At 35.0% G+C, this 21,952-nt stretch overlaps 1 protein-coding gene and 1 pseudogene across 2 annotated transcripts in view; both read right to left on the reverse strand.

Annotated features, from left to right (window-relative positions):
- The window catches only part of OLA1 (Obg like ATPase 1), a 148,985-nt gene extending 127,033 nt beyond the window's left edge, over window positions 1-21,952 (reverse strand). Inside the window, exons 1-4 of one of the 2 annotated variants that reach the window (XM_006921210.2) lie at window positions 21,838-21,952; window positions 20,491-20,591; window positions 6,514-6,657; window positions 3,720-3,847 (exon numbers count right to left, since the gene is read on the reverse strand). In XM_006921210.2, the coding sequence (XP_006921272.1) occupies window positions 3,720-3,847; window positions 6,514-6,657; window positions 20,491-20,591 (373 nt within the window). In that variant the 5' untranslated portion in view covers window positions 21,838-21,952. The remainder of the gene's footprint in view (window positions 1-3,719; window positions 3,848-6,513; window positions 6,658-20,490; window positions 20,592-21,837) is intronic. The other variant, XM_015596787.1, reaches the window with a different exon arrangement.
- Window positions 20,257-20,375, reverse strand: LOC112470772 (annotated as a pseudogene).

Below are 21,952 nucleotides of genomic sequence, written 5' to 3' on the forward strand. Positions count from 1 at the left end.
CCTGGAACCGTTTAATCTGCCTCCCTATGTCAAGTCTCCACTTAAAACCCTTTATGTTCAAGCCATTAGAGAAGGAAATTTTTAATATGGTGGACACAGTGAATCCAACTTCCTCCCCAGGCTCTTTTCCACTCCTCCTGCTCATTATTAATCCTATCCACACTCACAGTTCTTTCAGTGCAAGAATGCCTTGAAACAAGCCATTTAGTCTGAATAATCAGTCTCTCCTTTCCTCCATCCACTAATTAGCTTCCCCTCAACATTTATCTCTCAGCGTAACCATACCATTGCTTCCTCAAAGTAACACACACATATCAGCTTTCTTCCTTGTACAAATGGTGTTTATGTGACATTTATTCACTGTGTCTCCTTCCCTGTATATCTAGTGTTTATGTGACATTTATTCAGTGTGTCTCCTCCACTGGATTATAAGCTCCATGATGGCAAGGGTGATATCTGTGTTTATTCATCATTACATCCCTCAGCATTTAGCACACTTAAAAGAGATGCTCCATAAGTAATGTGTCAAATAAATAAGAGAAAGTGATCTAAAGATTTAAAGCCAAAGCAAACTGTCAAAATAAGTATCTACACTTAAAACAGTTTAAATTTTTGAGATAATGTATATATTTATATATGTGTAATAACCTAAAGAAATAAACAAGGTGAGGAAAAAGTTAATTTTTAAAAATTAAATTAATGCCCATCTATAGATGATTGGATAAAGAAATTATGGTTCATATATACAATGGAATATTACTCAGTCATTAAAAAAAAAAATCCTACCATTTTCAACAACATAGATGGACCTAGAAGCTCTTACGCTGAGTGAAATAAGTCAGAGAAAGATAAATATTATATGATTTCATTTACATGTGGAATCTAAGGAACAAAAAGAACAAACTAATCAAAAACAGACTCACAAATTTAGTGAACAATTTGGTGACGGACAAAGGGGAGGGAGGTTGGGGGACTAGGAGAATGGAGTGAAGAGTTAAAAAAGTACAAAGTAGTTAATAGACGGTCACAAGGATGGGGAGCACAGCATAAGGAATGCAGTTAGCATTAATATGTTGACTAGGTGGAGGGCCAGGGGAAGGAGGAAGCAATTTGGGGGATCGGTTTATGAACTATATAGATGTCTAACCAATGTACTGTATACTTGAAACTAATTAAAATTAATTAATTTAAAAAATTAAATTAATGGAAACACAGAATTAATAAATTAAAATTCAGTAATAAACCAAAACTTCCCATTAATAATGTTTTCTCTCCCTTAACTTTCAGAAGTTCTTAAACACAAATATATATCATTCTATTGTCTCTTTCCTTAGTAGTTGTAAATCAACTTTCTAAAACAAAACAAAATTAGAGAAACTAAAAGACATCAACATAAAATAATGAATTTTTTCTCACTAAAATAAAAATGATTAAATTAATAATTAAAACTTTCAAACATGTAGTAATAAGCAATAAGAATTCACCAATAAGTTGTTAAAAATCAAACAATGTAATTATACATGTATTAATATATTTAATGTTTATTTCCACCACTAGACTAGAAGCTTCATAAAACCAAAGAATATATTAGATTCTGCTACCTACCATATATATGTATATGTAGTACCCAGAACAGAAAACATTTACTATTTAATTAATGGATAATAAATAAACAAACAAGCAAACTGCATTTCTGGTGACTGAAAGATATTTTAAGAAAATAATCTTTAAACAATATGAAAGATAAAATCTTATTTCACACTCATTTAATAAACTGCTGAAAATGAAAATATATCATAATTAAAGTCTTTTTTACTGACTGTAATTCTATGAAGGTTTTTAAAAATTCAAGTTACAAATGTATCACTGTTTTATGCACTATGCAACAATATATATTATATTTCATCAATTCTAAGATGAATATTTTCACAATTAAATATCTCTGAAATCAATCACTATAACAAAACACGGTTTGTTTAACTGGATTTTTCTCTTTCTCGACAATACCTTTAGACTGAATGAAATACAATAAAGTATGTATAATCCTAAACAAATTCATTTTTTCCCCTAAGAGTTAAAAAAAATCAGATGAATATTATACAAGAGACAACAAAACCAGACTTTATTACAATCATTTATGGTTTCAGGCCATTGTCAGGATCTTACCATCACCCTAAACTGCTCCAGCTCTGAATATTTTAAGTCAAATATCCCTCTCTAACCACATACCCCCTTATACCCAGCAGATCTGTTCTTGAACTTCATAAAGTCAGATCAATGAGCCTTCCATTTTTCAGTCTTCCATTTTCACTCCTACCCTGTGTTATGCTCTAATCCATCTATCAGTTCAATTACTCTCACACCCAAACCTTTAGTTCTCTTGACCCCATCTTCCTGTCACACCTGCCCTATCAATACTACTTCCTTATAGACATCTCCTAACTGGATGTCTTAGGTATCCAAATTCAAAACACTGTCCCAAATTGAACTCATCAACTCTCTCCCAATGCTGCTCCTTCTACATTTAACATCTCAGTGAGTGGCATCAAGATTCATTCAAGTGGCCCAGTCCAGAAACCCAGGAGTCAAACCTGAGTCCACCCTCACTTTGAAACTCTCGTAACAGTCACTAGAACCAGTGAAAACACAAACCATCAGAAAAACAGAGGCTCTTGCCAATGTACAGGCTTTAGGTAACTACTCTACATAACTAAATTTCCACCCTCACCACCACCACCCATAACTTTATTCTTCGCCTATACCAACCACAAACCCTTCTGAAGGTGTCTTCACCCAAGATGAAGCTACCTAGATCAGTGCTTCTCAAACTATCTGTGGCGGGCTTTTGTAAAATATAAAAAAATAAATTCCTAAGCAAACAACTTTTTTCATAAGACATACGAAAAAACACAATTTTTTCATTAAATTCAAATGACAAAATAATTACTCAGTAAAACTAATATATTCTACATGCTCATTCTCAGTTGCTGCTATAGGTATCTAGTTGAGTACCAATAACAAACAAAAGCAACAAAACAGACTGCAGCTGGCTCCCACCTCTAACTTGTGTTTCCTTTGTTTGCATTAATATTCTCATTATAATACTATTACCCTAAAGTGAAGTCTTAACCTGAGCCTTAATTTAAACTTTTCTATTTTCTTAGAGAATTACTATGTTCTACAGAAATGTTAGCTCACTTTTGTAGTCAAAAGAACACAAACCAACACATCGTTCTACCTGTTTTCTCTTTGCTTCATATCCCTCTCTCCATTAAGGACTAGCTGAACTATAGTTTCTCCTTAATGCCTTCCCCTCTGAAATAACTGAATCCCCTCTTCTATCAATTCTGCCTTCTCAACACATGAACAAGAGCAAGAATGATGAAAAGTTCCACAAGTTAAAAAAATTTCAAAATGCTTCTACAATTAACAAAATTACTTCCACACAGGAACTTCTCAATGAATCTAATCCACAACAGGGGATAAAATTCAATTAGAATATAATATCAACACAGCATATACTTGCTATGGAATAAGATTTTTCATATGGAGATAATACTAAATAATGTTAAAGTCACAATTAACACACGAATCCACGATTCATTCATCTTGTGAAGCAAAACAAATCTATTAATTAGTCATTTCTAATTTTATTTGAGCAAAATGGAAAGAAAACATTGATCATAATGAAATCAATCAACTGAAAAAACTGTGCTTACGTGTTAGATGAAAGATTCCATCGCAGGCACTAATATGAGATAAAAAGGCATTTCCCAAGCCTTGTCCATTGTGAGCTCCTTTTACAAGACCAGCAATATCCACTACATTTAGAAAGGCGGGAATTTTGCTGAAAAACAGAAAATGGTTTTATATAAAACAATACTAAGAACCTGTTTATTAACCAAATGTATTTCCTAAACATTTCACATGAATCTTTTCCTTGCTGGAATAACATCTAGAACAAGGTTCTCCAATCCCCAGGCTGCAGACTGGTACCAGTCCATGGCCTGTTAGGAACCGGGTCGCACAGCAAGAGGTAAGTGGCAGTCCAGTGAGCAAAGCTTCACCTATATTTGCTGTCACTCCCCAGCGCTGGCATAACTACCTTAACTAAAACTCAGATCATGAGGCATTAGATTCTCATAGGAGCACCAGTCCCTGGTGCCAAAAAAGGTTAGGGATCACTGGTTTAGAAGATTCTCAATGATTTGATAAATGAATACCAAAAAATTAAATAATAAATAAACTTTTAATACATTAAGACTTTATTACTTAGGAAAATATTATAAAGCAGAAAAGCTGTTTTTATTGTCTCTAAAGATTAAATCTCATATCATTAATTTTACTACACTGTTTTGTTGCCACATATACATGCAAACACACACAAAAGCAGTAGAGAGCCTTTAAAGAGTATACAGATACAATGCAAGGTAATCATCATAAAAACAAATCAGTGTACTTTGTGCCAGGCATTGGAATAAATGCTTTACATGCATTATTATTTGAAAATTCAAAATAACTCTATCAGGTAGGTGTTATTTATTAAATCCACTTTATAGATGAGGAAATTATGCCTGAGAGGAGTTAAAAAATCTATTGCATACAGAATAATTCAGCTAGTAGTGACAAAACTGAGATTTAAAAAATTTCATCAATGTCACATGACCACACAGTCTGGCAGTGGCAAAGGCTCAAACAAGGAGAGAGACGAAGTGGGTAGAGAAGGTAGCACAACAGCAGCAGAACCCTGTGCAAGGAAAGCATCTGCGTAGGAAAATAGCCCCATGGTAGCCAGGGCCCAAGAAAGTGTCCAAATCAAGTGACAACCCAGTAGGGTACAAGAGATTGGCTACAGAAAAAGGGATCGAGTACATTGCACGTCATTGGGACAACTGGAGAAATCTAAATGGAATTTGTGTATCAGATGGTAATATTGGGTTGATGTTAATGTCCTGATTTTGTGGGTTTACTGTGGTTATATGCAGGAGAGGGTCTGTATTTAGCAAACACAAACTGAAGAACTAAAGTGCAATGTGGCAACATGACTGCAACTTATTCTCAAAGGTTCAGAGAAATTTGAATGAAGGGTATATAGCATTCTATGTGTAATTTTGCAGCTTTTATAAAATTGGAAGTCATTAAAAATAAAAAGATTTTTAAAAGGACAACGAAGTTACCTAGAAGAGTCAATTTAAGGGACATAGTTTAAGCTATATTCAATGACTGTGACAGACTATAATCAACTGAGTAACACTGATGTGAATATATACCTGAATGAATAAATGAAGACAAGAAAGTGCTTCCTTGTCTAACAAATGAAGATGAAATTATAAAATCACCATGTGACCAATCATCGTAGTAATAATTAATCAAAAATATCAATGGATGCTAAAACTAGTGGATGAAGGTGGGAGAAGTGAATAACCTCGGTATACATTTTGAGGTTAGAATTCATAGAAATTGCTGATAGACTGAATGTAGGGGTGAGGGAAGAGAAATTAAGGATAAATCTTAAGTTTTGACTTAAGCAACTAGGGAAATAATAGTGCAATTTATTGAATTACAAAAGTCTCAGGTAAGAACAAACATGGCACAAGGCAGTGTATAACCAAGAAGTCCATTTTAGATATGTCGAGTCTGAGGCACCTGTTTAGTCAGTCATCTAAGTGTCAATACCAAGAAGGCAGTTAGATATATGTCTGAAGTTCAGCAGAATTCAAAGTTAGAGACAGAAACTTGGGGTTTATCAGAAAATGCAAAATAGTGAAAAAGTAAAAGTAAACTAAATTCTCAATAATGGGAAATAAATTTTACATTCATATAATAAATATTACACATAATTATTATTAGAAATTATGATTTTCTTTATATTTTTAATCTAGAAAAATTTTAATCATATGCGAAGTAAAAAAGTATCCAATTTCTATAAGTACGTGTACATTTATTCAGGGAAATGTATGGAAGAATATACTTCCAAAGTATTTATTATATCACGATAGAAGTATTCGTGATTTTTACTCCTCTCTTTACATATTTTCATGTCATCTGAACCTCCTCCAATAAGCCTGTATTATCTTATTTTTTCTAAGAAGGAATATACCTTGTTATAAAAACTTCAAATAACATGGAGGTATATAAGAAATAAAGTAAAAAATCATCTAAAAATTCCATTACCCAGAGATAACCTTCAATTAGTTTGTGATCATCATTTCATATATTTCCTATGAATACACATACATGTATAATTTTACATGAATAAGATCATATAATACAGACTAATTACTCCCTCCGCTCCATTCTCCCCAGGAAAAACTAACTGTAATGTTAACAACCAGATATAGCCTTCTTCACCTTCTCTATGCTCTATATTATTTTTATAATAACCCAAAACAATAATGCTACATTAATTTTGAGGGGGAAAAAAGCCCTTCTACGTGATTTTAAATATACCACTTCCATATATCTACTCAATCTACACAGGGCCACCAAACAATGGCATAAAGATTTCCTTACCTTGCTGGTTTGTGGTACTGGCAAAGAAAATCAAACCTTTCATCTGGCACAGGTACTCTGCTCTCATTAGGATCAATAGTGCAGAATGGAAAGTTTTCTGCTGAAGCCTGACTATTGGTTAATACATTGAAGAAGGTAGATTTCCTAAAATGAATAAAAACAATTTTAATCAATTCTTAGGCTAACACTGAGAAAAAATTATCTCACTCTAATTTCAATACTCAAACAGGATCCACGAAGATTATAAAACCAATCTGGGAGGGGAGGGAAGGGAGGAGAATACATTTTTAATAATAGAAACGAATGAAACTTACGACAACGCAGCTCATGATTTATAATTAGGTTATATTTCTATCTCGGTCTATTTGGAACTTGAAAAGCACTTTCCCAAAAAATCTTTGTTTCAAATGATAGCTAGTCTCACAGCATACCACCAATCTATTTAGTTCTTAGAGTATATGACAGTACTAGTTTATCACTTCACCTATATCTAATTATTTCTAGCGTAAAAGTAGAGGTGGGTATCTACTTAGGTCAATCACTTCCCAAGCATTTTGAATTGGGAACTAGATGCTAACTGTCTAAAAGGAAATGGGAGGTTGGAGTTCAGATACCCTTTTAATTGTCAGGACATAAAGATTACTATTAAGTCCAAAATTGTGAATTGGGAGTTATGAAAGTCAAAATGTAAATTTTTTAAAGGAATGATTTAATTTTTAAATCTTAATAATGAATAAATTGGTTGATAATTTTCTAATTATCTGATTCTTATCAGGTAATACATGCTCAGAGAACGCTAATTCATATTAACACCACCAACATTTTAAAAAATATAACTTCAGTGCAAAAATCACAAATTAAAATCCAAAACAAAGTGGCATTTTGTTGATCTGCTTTATACTGCTTTTCAATTCCATAAGTAATATTAACATATTACAGTAACTTTTCCTTGCCCCAGAAACAGGACTGCAGCACATGAGGATTTAAAATAAAAATTACTGTCATATAAATTTTTTAACTGCAGAAATTGAGAAAGTAGTTAAGGATTATGTGCGAGTTTTGAGACTGGTGATTATTAACTCTAGCTAGGCATTATTATGTAAAAATGTTTGCATATGGACCAAATCTGATAACAAAAGAATATTCAAAGGACAATAGTTGTGTTAGGATGATGAGATTATGGATGCTTATTACTCTCTCTTTTCTAAACAGTTTTTAAGGTAAAAATGTCTGTTAAGATGAGATCTAAGCCTATATTTATCAGGAGAAATTTATATTTACTACAGTTAGCTCATCTGATTAACTTTTAAAACAAATAAACTCTTTTTTCCCCCCATTAACTCTGAGAACCTTATAAGAGTAATGAACAAAAAGGTAACAATCAAGGCTTATCTAAATACTACTAGTGAGAAGTACGTTTTGGCAACAGTATACTTAATTTGTACCTGCCTATAGGTCTTTAAATGTTGCTCTTACATCACATTCAGACTATACATTTCAGAATAAAGTAGAAACGTTTGCTAAAATCATCACTTAAATCATTACTGGCTGCTTAGAGCACCAGTGGTCAAACCAGTAGCTCTCAAATGCTTGCCTATAACAGAATCAGCTGAGAATGTAAAGGCCATTACTGGCCTCTTTCCAGACCTGGTTTAGGCTCCAGTATTTAAAATATCTCAAGTAATGCAGATGTAGAGTCAGGTTTTGGAACCACTAGTCTAGATTCTGACTTAGCTAACAACACACTGAATAATACTGACTGTTGCAGAATCTGTACCGTCAACCTCTAATAGTTGGGTAACAATCTCAGAACTCTAGAAATGATAATTAAGAAGAAATCACTAGTTTCTACAGAGCTAGAATTTAATTTCAATCCTGTTAAGATAAATGTCACAGTACTTATTTTAAAATAATCCATATATTTATAAGGTTATAGTTCATCTACTTCCAGAGAGACACTGAAGCTTAATACAATTTTAAAAACTAATATAATAAGGAAAAAATTATAATAATGTTTAAAAGAACTCACATACAATGATCTTTAAATACCATGTCCATTAAAAATAACCAGGAATTCCTAAAGAAATGGCTAGTTCCAAGTCTGGGACCAGAAATATACAAGATGAGTCCCAAATGATTTGTCCCCAGGGAAAACAAGGACACTATTAAAGGCTGTGGAGTCCTATTAAAAGCACTCCTGAGCCAACCTGAATAGGCTCACAGGCCAAAATGGTCAACCTGAGCGGCAATCTGAGCATCAATAAAAATAGCTACAATGGATTGTAACAAATCAATTTTCAATCCAGAGAATCTATGTATGCAGAGTTATAAACAGATTTTCAACTGGGGAGGGAGGCCCTAACCACCCTCACTTCCCACATCCTTGTCATTCAAGAGTCAACTGTAACTTTATATCCATGAGTTGCTAATAATCTTCAACACAACAAAACTTTCTCTGGCCACTGTTTAAGGATGCTAGGTGATTCTTCTGAATATTAAGTAAAGCACTTACTGTCTTTCCTATATGAACTACAGTAACAAAGAGTTGATAATAAGGAAATTATTTTATAGACATATTCCAGCGAACAAATGAGGAAGGAATAAAAAACTTCGAAAACCACCATTTTGCAACACCTAAGGAATTCATGGATCTGTGTAATGATCACCATGAGAGTTAATACTGCAAAGAGCAAAAAAACATAGTATGTCCTAACAGTACAAGTATACAGACCATCTTCATGTATTCTTGACTTAAAAATGGTCTGATCAAAAATTATCTGATGTTAATCTGATCAAGTCTTTAGATATTACTACCACTTCATAGGAAATACAGAGGACACAAGAACATATTAAATGACACCACATAGATGCAATCAACAAAATTCAGTCTTTGGAAAAAATTCTATAGGCAAACAACTAGATATCTTCAACAATGGAGGTGGGAATGGATTCTGCTTCTGAGTAAGATGTAAAAAAGCTAATAGAAGATTAGAATTCTCACCCAGAAATAGAAAAGTATATATATGTAGAATACAGAAAGTAACTGTTTGAAGGGGCTAAGTCTCCAGAAATGGAAAAAAGCCTCAAAGAAGTCATCAGACCTCTACAGCCACTTTACCCCAGAGATATCTGTCCATTCTGAGCAGACGAAGGAGGCCAAAAGCTTTTGCTGGAAGACAGAGAACCCAGCACAGAGAACCAGCAAAGAATTCACAGAAGACTTAAAGGACCTCAATAACACAACCAGTTTTCCCCTCTGGATACTTCTCTCAGAGGGAAAACTATAAAAATGTGCTGAAGTAAATGGTAACAAATTGGCCCACTCTCCATATTTTCTTCCTCTTCCCAGAAAATGAATAAAAAGTGATACTTCCAGTTGCTGGAAGAGTCCATGAGTCCTTATTTATCTAAAATGTAACTAAAATATTATATTATATACCTACACTGAAAACATTATAAAATAATGTTACAATAAAAATGTTTACAGCAAAATTTAATTATATTAACAAATCTAAACACTTATAGAATACTTATACCTTTTGGAGGAGGACAAAAAAGTGCAATTGTACTTTTGTGTATTGTAATTTTAAAAACTTTTCATTGGTATTACCACAGTCATAGTAATTGTAATATTAAAATACTATAGGGAGTTTATGGAGTTATTTTCAAATTTATGGTTACTATTAAGTATAGCATTTTTTTTACCATCTGGACAAAAATATGTGTTTATAAAAAAGAAAACAGTTATCCCTTAAAACATATCATATGGTAAAAATATAGCAAAAGAAAGTTCCATTATCTCTTAGGCCAAAAAAAATTCTTACAAACTAAACTTAGAAGATAAATCTCCATTTTCAAAGATCATCTCATCTTGAACATGGATTTTAAATTTAATAAAGTCCAAGTTAACTGTATCTTCCAAGAGCTTTGTAAGTACAAAAAAAAAAAAAGGATATAAAAAAGAAAAAAAGAAAAATTTCTAAGGATTATTACTATAGGCTTCAGTGCCAAGTTAAGACATTTTGATCTATTCAAAACTATTCAAGAAAAGCCTTGCAAACGCAAAGGATTTTAAAGTTTTGGCCTAAGCGTGAAGTGTTAAAGCCCATAAGGCTTTTTATGGAAGATTTTACACATAAGCACACACACACACACACACAGATCTCTGAGGTTTAGTATTAAAGCTTGAAAGTAGGAAAATGATTTAAGATTGCAGGAATCTCTCTTATGCAAGAATGGGTTTACATAAATATTATTTCAGCAATGATAATATTAAAAATAAAAGACTTAAGGTATGACTCCTCCATTTAGGACCTAAATATTTTATTTTTGAAATTACATATTTTACTGTAGAAAGTAAATCTGACTGAATAGATGTTTTATCTAACACCTTATGCAAAATTACAATATATATTGGGAAGTTAGGCTACCTATGCAAATTCCCACAGCATTCTGAATTAACCATTTATACAACACATCCAAAATATGGGAGAAAGTAGAATATTCTTTTAAAATGTTTTGAATTTAGATATAGCTACGCTGTCTTTTTTTTTAAGTATCTAGTTGCTAGATACAAAAATAAATATAGATGAAATACCAATGTGTGTAAACATGGGTTAGTATAACCACAGGTATGTCCTAAAAAGTGAGAGGACCCAACAGTAGTAACAACATCCCAGTAGCAAGTATCATACCTAGAGCCTAGATCTTAGTTTCTAACTACCATTCTCCAGTAATTTCTTTCTGCGGTCAAAACTGGGGAAGGAAAAATACAGTGTTAGTTTGACGTCTTATAGTGTCAGAGAGTAAGAACGTACTTAAAAAAGAAAAAAAAAGATGAGGGTATATCAAAAGGACAGGAGCGGCAACTTGAAAGAGCTCCCAAAGGCCAAAGCCAGGACAATTTGAGCAACAAAATAAACAGTACTTATGATATTGGATTTAACCCAAAGAATAAAACAAATTTTGGTGAACCCAAATAGAACTATGTAAATGACTGAAAAAAATATTTGGGTTTTGAAAAAGTCAAATCTTCCTTAGAGAAGAATTCCAAATAATAAATGTAAAAGAAATAAGAAAAGTAGAAAATCACCATTAGACTACCACACTAATAATTGCTGTGGGCAAAACCCACTGAGGAATGATAAAATTTAGTCCAGGAAACTTTAAAGAGAAACAGGATATATGAATAGCCTCATAATATCTTTCCTCCATAATATTAATTTACTGTGGTGGTTTTAACAATTTCTTTGATAACTCCTTTCTTCAAGAGGCAGAGCTTAATTCCCCTACCCTTGGGTGTGGTTTAGACTTAGTGACTTGCTTCTAATGAACGGTTTAGTAAGGGAAAAAAGATAATTTTACAGTGAAGACATCTGACAGACACCACCTTAACCAAATGATCAAGGTTAATATCACTGGTAATAAGTTGTGTTGGTATCATATACTCCTCAATTAAGATGTAATGAGAAAGGCATATTACCTCCATGGTATTCTTCCCAAAAGTCCCAGAGCATGATTCGATATTAAAATGTATTACAAAGCTACAGCAATTGAAACAGTGTGAAACTGGCATAAAGACAGACACAGCGGAAGAAAAGAGCCCAGAAATAAATTCTCCCATATATGGTCAAATGATCTTCAACACGGGTTCCAAGATCATATAATGGGGAAAAGACTGTCTCTTCAACAAATGGTGCTGAAATCATAATGAAAATCATAAACTCACAAACCTAAAATCTCAACAGACCCCAACCAAAGGAGGCATAAGAAAAACTACAGTAAAGCATATGAAAATCAAATTGCTAAAAGCCAGTAGGAAAGAGAAAATTTTAAAGGCAGGTGCGGGGAGCATTCTGTATAGAGAAATCAAGATAATGACAACAGACTTCTCATTAGAAAGCTGGAAGAAAATGAAAAATGCCTTTAAAATACTGAAAGAAAAACTGTCCCAGGAATTCTCCCCAGTGAAAATCTTTCAAATATGAAGGCATACTAAGGACATGAAAAGATGTTCAACATTATTAGGCATCAAGGAAACACAATTCAAAACCACAATGAGATACCACTTCAATCTTGGCTATCATTAAAAAGATAATAACAACCACTGGTGAAGATGTGGAGAAACTGGAATCCACATACACTACTGATGGGAATGTAAAATGGCACAGTCACTTTGGAAAACAGCTTAGGAGTTCCTCAAACAAACACAGTCACCATACAACACAGATATTCCACTCCTAAGTATACACCCAAGAGAGATGAAAACATATGTCTACACAAAAATTTATGTATTCCAAGGCTGGGGCAAAGAAAAACCAAATAAGCCTGGTAATATGCTTTGGTGCCAGAAAATAGTACTCAAAAAATAGAGGACAGTTCAGAAGAAATGTGAGTGAACAAGAAGGCCCTCGATGGCCAAATCAGGGCAATTTTAGCAACAAAATCACAACAGTAATGGATTATAACCAATACAAAATAAAAATTGATCCTGATATAAATTATAATCAAATATATAAGTGAGGGCTCTTCTTTACAATAGAATTCTATACAATAAAATCTCCATTGTTCCTTCTATAAATTGTTCCTTCTACAATAAAGAAGGAACAATGAAAAATTTTTAATCACCATTTGGCAAATAGTGCAAGAACTATTTCAAACAAGAATCAGTAACATGACAAAATTAGGGGGCAAAAGTATGATAAACATAATATTTACATAATTTCAAAATATCTCCCACAGTATTAATTACAGGGAAATATAGTAATAATGTACTTCTTCAGTGAAGTAATTTGTCAGACACCTTACACAAATGATCAAAATTAATATCATTAGTAATGGGACAAATCAACATCATGTGCTTCCTGCTAAAATTACTAGGAAGCACATGTCACTGCTGTACCCCAAAATGCATAGCCTGAATTTAATCACAAGGAAACATAAGACAAATCTAAATTGAGGGCCCTCCACAGGAAGCAACCAGCACCCTTCAAAAGTGTCAAGGACATGAAAGACAAAGAGAAACTGAGAAACTAAGGAGGCAAAACAATTAAATGCAGCCTATAATCCTAGATTAGATCCTGGACCAGAAAATTAACATTAATGGGACAAATGGCACATTTCCTGATTTCAATAACTATACTATGGTTATAAAAGATGTCATCAGTTGGGGAATGTAAGATCTTATATAGGAATTATCTAAACTAGTTTTGTAAGTGTGAAATTTTATACATGTGAAATCACTTCAAAAAAAATTTTTTAAGTGAAAATTCAAGCGAACTGGGAAGAGGTAGTTCTGATACATATCCAACAAAGAACCCATATCCAGAATAAAAAAAATGCCTAATCATTAATAAGAAAACAAACCCTTCACAAAAGATATCCAATAAATGTAAAAAGGTGCTCAAAATCACTAGCTCTTAGAGAGATGTGAAATGAAATATCACTACACAGAAGTATGGCCAAAATGAAAAAGACTGACTACCAAGTGTGTGTGAGTGAGGATGCAGAGCAATCAGAACTCCATTACAATACTGGCACTATAAAGCAGAATAACCACTCTGAAAAACGGTGTGACAGTATCTATCCACTAAAGCTGTTTAACTCCCAGGGATGTGGGTGTGGGTGAAGTGGACAAGGGTGGGGTAGAGTATTCATCTACCCAACAGAAATGAGTTCTTAGGCCCACCCACTAAAAGATACATACATGAATGTTCAAAGCAGCTCTATTCATTATAACCAAAAAACAGAAATATCCCAAATTCCATCAAAAGGATAATGAGTAAAAAAAATTATATATTCTTTCAGAAATAATACTGACTTAAAAGACATTAAAGAGTACATAACTTATTATGTCATCTGCATCAGGCAAACTAATTTATGTGGTGACAGAAGTTGGACTATGGTTATCCTAGGAAGGATGGTATTGAGTGAGAAGGGGTACAAAGGAGTCTTCTGCAGCACTGGCTATGTTCTAGATCTTGACGTGGGTACTAGGTACATGGGTGAATTGATATGCAAAAATCTGATATGTACACTTAAAGTTTGTGAACTTTACTGTAAATAAGTTGTATGTCAGGTTTTTTTAAATGGAGCAAAATAAAAAAAAAAAGAATAACAATCGATAATGCCCTGACAGCCCACTTGAGAAGCCTCTGGAATAATTCAAATAAGAAACACGTAGAAATGGAAATGTGAAGAAAATAGATCAGAGAGACGTTAAGGCACCAGGTTTTGTGCCCTACTGAAAAATATGATTGAGAGGAAAGGGTGCAAAGATAATCTCTCAAGTATATGCATAAAAATAAGCCAGTTACTTAGTGGGCACCTAGTATATACTCAAAACAGTTGTTTTAAAATCTTGATAATCTGTCTATTAAACAGACATGGGAATTTCTGACTCTCAGCTTAACTTTATCAGCTCTTTAGGATGAAAATGCTCTCGTCACCACTATTTGCAGCCTAGGGAATAACCTTCCTCCAGTGAGTTTCTTTAAGCAGTCAAAAATGGAGCCTCTACAGCAAGAACAAGAAGCTAAGAATCAGCCAGGAAGACTTCTCCAGGGAATATGAGCATCATACAAACCATATTAGGAAAATAGTAGACTGCAATGGGTTAAAGATGGCCACACATTATGTGCCTCTCCTCCCACTAAGAGGTAGCGTCTATTCCCTTCCTCCTTGTCTCTGGACTGGTACCATGACCTGTTTTGACCAAAAGAACTAGGTAGAAGTGTATTGTGCCACTGCCACAATTTCACTCTTTTGGGAGCTGACCACCATGCTATAAAGAAGTTGGGCTGGAGACCACCTGGAGAGAAAGAAGCCAGGTAAAGGAGAACAGAACTGCCTCCAAACTTCCAGCCAACCCTGAGATAAGGTCCCAGACCTGTATGTGTAACCATCTGAGACCTACCAGTCCTTACTAGCCACATGAGGGATCCCAAGTGAGATGAGCAGAATACAGCCACATGAGGGATCCCAAGTGAGACCAGCAGAAGACTCAGCCAACTAATCTACAGAATCATGAGAAATAAGAAACTGTTATTGTTTCGAACCTTTTGGAGTGGTATGCTACACAATATGTAACTAAAACACTGAACATAATTACCTTGCGTGTGTGTTTAGCATTTCCTACAATGTTTTTCCTAAACAGCAGTAAATATCTTTTAAAGACTCTGTGGTTGGTCTACAGCACACTGGGAAAAGAAAAATTGTAGGAACAACCAAAGCAAATTCCCACAAGCACGAACTAAGCAAGACAAGTACTTCTCTGGTACAGTTCCTGAGTGTTTGAACGGAGTATCCGATATCCATTATTTCTGTCTTTCTGAGTTAACAAATTCTTACCTGGACATATGGCCATCAAAATAAAGACTACATTTCCTAGCATTCCTTGCAAATAAAGTCTTGTGACTAAATCTGGGCAAAGGGATATTAACAGAAGTTAGCAAAGGGATGGTGTGGCAGCTTACAGAAAAAAAATCCCTAAAAGACTGCCAAGTCGTTTGCCCTTTGACTCTTCAGATTACCAGCTGCCTGGAATGTACATCACCATCAGCCATGAGGATGAAGTTCACACCCTTGGGATCACAAAGGCTTGAGTTGAAAGCAGCTGAGGTTCCTGAGGAACTTCATACAGCAGAGCCAATGTACCAATCTATGACTGCAAAATTCACACTTTTACATAAAAAAGAAACTTCTGTTTAAGCCAAGGTTATCTGGGTTTCTCCAACACTCTCAGTTGAACCTAATCTCGTCTCAAGCAGTGGTAGCAACAAGTAATGCTGTCCCATGACATAATAAAGAAGTCTGGAATATCAAAATGTAGTTCCTCGAACAAAGGCCATACAAAGAAACGATAGTCTTTTCAACGTATGGTGCTGGAACAACTGGACATCCACATGCAAAATAAATAAATAAATCTAGACACAGACTTTATGTGCTTCACAAAAATTAACTCAAAATGGATTACAGATCTACATGTAAAACCTAAAATTATACAACTCCTAAGTTCTAGGAGAAAATCTAGATGATGTTGGGTATGGTGATGACTTTTTAGATACAATACCACCAAGGCGTGATCCATAAAAGAAATACTAGACAAGTTAGACTTCATTAAAATTAAATACTTTTGCTCTGTGATAGACTGTCAAGAGAATGAGAAAATATTTGTAGAAGACATACCCAATAAAGGACTATTATCCAAAATACACAATGAACCCTTAAAACATAAAATAAGAAAGCATGATCAAAAAATGGGACAAATTCCTTAACAGACACTTCACCAAAGAAGATATACAGATGGCAAATAAGTATATGAAAAGGTGCTTCACATCATACCTCATCAAGAAAATGCACATTAAAACAACAATGGGGTACTACCACACGCCTATTAGTACAGTTAAAATCCAGAACACTGACAACACCAAATGCTGACAAGGATGTGGAGCAACAGGAACTCTCTATTCACTGCTGGTGGGAATGCTGAATGGTATAGCTACACAAGAAGTTTCTTACAAAACTAAACATAATCATACCATACAATCCAGCATCATGCTCCCGGGTATTTGCCCAAACAAGTTAAAAACTTATGTCTACACAAAAATCTGCACATGGATGTTTATAGCAGTTTTATTCTTAACTGCCCAAACTTGGAAGCAACCATGAAGTCCTTCAGTCGATGAACAGATAAAATAAATTATGGCACATCCAGACAATGGACTATTACACAGCACTAAAAAGAAATGAACTATTTAAGCCATGAAAAGACATAGAGGAAACTTAAATGCATATTACTAAGTGAAAGTAGCCAATCTGAAGAGGCTACATAGTATATGATTCCAACTATATGACATTCTAGAAAAGGCAAAACAATGGAGACAATAAAAAAGATTAGTGGTTGGGACAGGGTGGATGAATAGACAGATCACAGAGGATTTTTAGGGCAGTGAAACTACTCCAAATGATACTATAATGTTATTATACATTTGTTATTATACATTTGTGGATATATGTTATTAATATGTTATTATACATTTGTCCAAACCCAAAGAAGGTAGAACACCAAGAGTAAGTCTTTAAGTAAACTATGGACTCTGGGTGATTATAATGTATAAATGTAGGTTCATCGGTTGTAACAAATGTACCACTCTGCTAGAGGATGTTGATAATGAGGGAGGCTATGCATGTATGAGGGAAGGTGGTATATAGTAAATCTATGCCATCTCTTCAATTCTGCTGTGAATCTAAAACTGCTCTAAAAAATTCAATCTTAAAAAGAAAAAGTTCCCCTAACAGCTCCAAGCCTCAGATCCACAATAATACACTGGTCCAAGAGGAGGTACTTTATAAGGGTCACTCAGATAAGAAAAAGCAGAACCAAATCTTCATACTGTTAGGTATCCTTTTCACTTCATTAAAAGCGGCCATTAAACATTATCTCCTTATCATTAAGCCTACACATAGCATTAAAGGGAAAAAAATCTATACCATTCACAAATAATTACTGACTGTATACTAAGTTCTGAACATCAGTGTAGGTGCTAGAAACATAACAATAAATAAGATCAATATAATTCTTTCCTTTACGTAATTCAAATTCTAAGGGGTGTTAAACACTGATTAAATTAAATAATACATATAAAGCACTCAGAATGGTGACTGACATACAGTAAATGTTCAATAAATATCAGCTATTATTAGCTATAAATAGTGCTTTTAAGTCTCTAGGTAATCAGCCTTATGCATACTAAAAAGCAAACCTTATTCATCTAGTTCTCTAACAATCAAGAGATTCTTTAGTTTCTGTAACTTCTGTAAAAAGATTCTGGTTTCTGTACTAAATTTTCTTATTTTTCATCAGCAGGCCATCCTTTAGAAACTGCTCCCTCTCCCTAATCTATTTCTTGTGGGCTTACCCAGAGGTAGACATGTCCAGTCAGATTTCCTTACACAGGAATCTGAATCACTGAAGAGGCAGCAGAAGATGAGAAACATACAGAAGTTCAGCAGTTCACACGGCTGAGCCTCACGTGGACTCATCTCTGCAACACTACCTTTGCTCCTATCCTTCCTGAGGCCTGGCTGTCCAGCTCATCCTTCAGTTCTATCCTTCTAGTAAGTCTCTTTTTCTTGATTAAAACTGCCAGAATTTGTGTTGCTTACAAAGAACCCTACTTGATATAGTTAGCTAATGTAAAATCATTCTACAAAAAGAAGTGTTCACAACCAAACACAATTGTCAAAATTCATCAAATTACACATTATTAAAATTAGTGAATTTTACCATTTGTAAAGTACACTTCAATAAAACACCTGATTATGGTAAAAGCATAAATAGCACATTTATATTGGATAATATTTTAGGTTATTTTCATATAAACTGATTTTATTACGCTCCATGGCTAAAAAGCTTAGATAGGAAATATATCTTAAGATGGCTCAATTTAAAGTAGTCCCATTTAAAGCCAAGCTGCAAGGACTGCAGTGTATCTAGAATAGGAGAAGTATGTTAATATCTATACATTATGTCTTGCTTACTGGTGCAATAAAGCTCCCAACATACATAATGACCACATCTTGCTTTCAAGTTTATTGACAGCGTCTTACACTACTTTGCTTAATTATTTGTTTTGCTTATATTTTTCTCTATTTAGTCTTACTTTGTAAGCAGCCTATATATCACAGCAGGAGATCCCTTCAAAATGCAAACCTCTCCAGCTTCAGGAAAGAAATTAGGACAGCTGCATTTGTTTATGTTTTACATTATAAGAATTTAAGAACTGCCTTACTTGGTCATATCATGCTCCATTCAGTAAGCAAATCTCTAATAACATGGGCTCCAAGGGGCTCTTTCCACATGAAAGAACAAGGCTGTCTTACCTGCCACCAACCAAAAAGCCTAAGACGCATGCCAAAATACTTTCAGTCACCTTAATAAATCCAAATTGTATCTACTATGCTCTAGTCATTCTTTAGACACTTTATATTTTAAAGCTAGTAAAATGTGTAAATAGAAGGGCAAATAATGAAAAAAGGAGACTGAACATCCAACTTACCCGTGTATAGGTTTATATGATAAACTACATATATTTCCTATCACTGTCTTATTTGCAAATAAATGATTCACTTTAATTTTAAATGTTACAAAATTCAAATTTTTGCTCTTGTAACTTTCAGACTGAGCCACTTTGTAACAAATACTCTTTGATCTAGCAACCTCCAAAGTGAGATTTAAAATTGTCACCATCTTCTCCAGTAAAAATTCAGCCACTTGATTCCCAATCTCCAAAAGATGTAATTAAATTTATAACAGGGATCTTAAAACTATTTTCTAAAGTATCCTACTGCACAGCCTCTGGTAGCTGGCCTAGGTAGGTACACTACATAGCCAGCCAGCACCAAAATCAAATTTAAACTACTCCAATTCCACTTAAATTCAATACCGTACGTCTCCTCAAGCAAACAGCTGATATGGTTCAAATTGATGTTTTAATTCTCACTGCTTCTTCCTCTGAGTTTAGCAAAACAAACAATATAAGTAACTCAAGTTTCAACTCAGTATCTGTGTAGAAAACCAAAAATAAAATACAACTAAACAAAAACCTTGCTTTGGAATATTTTAATATTTGAGCTTCCCGGACTCTTTTTTTTTTAGGTGAGGCAACCCTTGGTTGACCTCACAGACTGCAAGGACCTCCGCTTACAATCCCCTTATTTTTATTTTTATTTATTTATTTTTTCCACCTACAGCACCTGGTCTTCCTAGGTGGTCTCCCATCTAAGTACTAACCAGACCTGATCTAGTTTAGCTTCCGAGATCAGACGGGATCCGGCTTGTTCAGGGGAGCATGGCCATAGACCTGGATTCTTTTCTTCAATTTAAATTTTAATTATTTTAATCAGGAGTTCCCATTTCTACAACCGGACCCAAAATATTTACAAGATAAAAATGAGAAAAGCCCAACATTCACCTACCCAACATTTGGCAATCCAACAATACCAATTTTCAAGGAGGTTCCAAATCTTCCAATGATTGGAGGTGGTTTAATTCCATCACCTCCCTTTTTGGGGGGCATCTGAAATGTCAAAGCAAACATACGAACAAAACTTTTTACTACCCTCATCAGCCAGGAATACATTTCATCACACAAAATATATTAATGACTAGATTAAGAATAAAACATACTGTATATATAAATCCAAAATGGACAGAGGTTAATCCACTCTATTTTTCAACAAAAATTTTAAAAAGTTCTGTAAACAGATCTGATTCTAATAGTCATCAAAGCAGCCACTCCTGGTAATTCCTGAAAAGATTATCTAAAAATATATGGTACCAGAAGTCAAAAAATAAACTTAAAAATAGCTGCCAATCTTCCATCCAGACTGTTCACAAAACACTAAAACCGGCATAAGATTAAATGAATGAAAGCATTTGGAAGCAGGAGCACACATGAGTCAAAGAAAATCCATTCGGGAACCATCAGCAACCGACTCACCTACACCAAACCAAATCATTCCTCTTATCTGGATCTTGTTCTTTCCCATTTTCCCCATAGGCACCATTTTTCACATGGATGAACCACGACAGTATCAAGGACTTTCCAACCAAGTCTCTCCCAACTTTGGCCCTGTAGGTACGACTCATCAGTCCTCAAAAGCAATCTCCGGAATCTACACTATGCTTATTTCTGGTCGTAAATGAATCCATTAACTCTTTTTATTTACCAGTAGAAATTCTGTCCCTGCTCATCTGGCTTCAAGTTCCTCCGTGCAGAATTAATCCCACTTTACTATTACAAACTGAACTCACGAGAACTGTTAACCTCACGTTTTAAACGATGATGAGAACTGTCCCCCGTCTTCTGGATCCAGTTGAAACTCGGGGATCACGCTAAGGCCCCGCTCATGAAGTGATATTCCAGCTTCTGATCCCTGACCCCGGGGCATGGGATCTTTCTTCTCAGGGTCTTAATTCACACCTGTTCTACTCAAACCCCAGGCCTCTGGCCTCCTACAGAGGGATGGCCGGTCGCCCAACCAAAGCGGGCCCCAGCCCAACAGCGGCTGGACTGAGTCAGTCACTGGCTGCCCCGGCCTCCAGAGGTTTTCCCGAGAGCGTGCAAGGGTGAGGCGTGGGCCGCTCTGGAGACGCGCGGCCTAGTCGGAGAGCGCCTCATTCATCCTCACACCCCATGCTGCCTGCTGCCCTCGTCCCGTCCCGGCCGCCCGGCTCTTGCCTGACGCCGGCCTCAGAGCTACAGGTCGGGGCCCCGAAGATGTAGCAGGGAGCGCACCCCCAGGCTTCCTTGGGGTACTTACCGTGCTCGGGGCGGGTGATGATGGGGTCCCAGCGGCAGCAGCAGACGCGTTCTACCGGCAGCTGGAGGCGGGGAGGAAGGAGGAGAGAGCGCAGGCCCGGCCCCGCCGCCGAGAG

This window comes from Pteropus alecto, unplaced genomic scaffold (genome assembly GCF_000325575.1).
Source record: "Pteropus alecto unplaced genomic scaffold, ASM32557v1 scaffold3, whole genome shotgun sequence".
In the NCBI taxonomy this organism is placed as follows: Eukaryota; Metazoa; Chordata; class Mammalia; order Chiroptera; family Pteropodidae; genus Pteropus; species Pteropus alecto.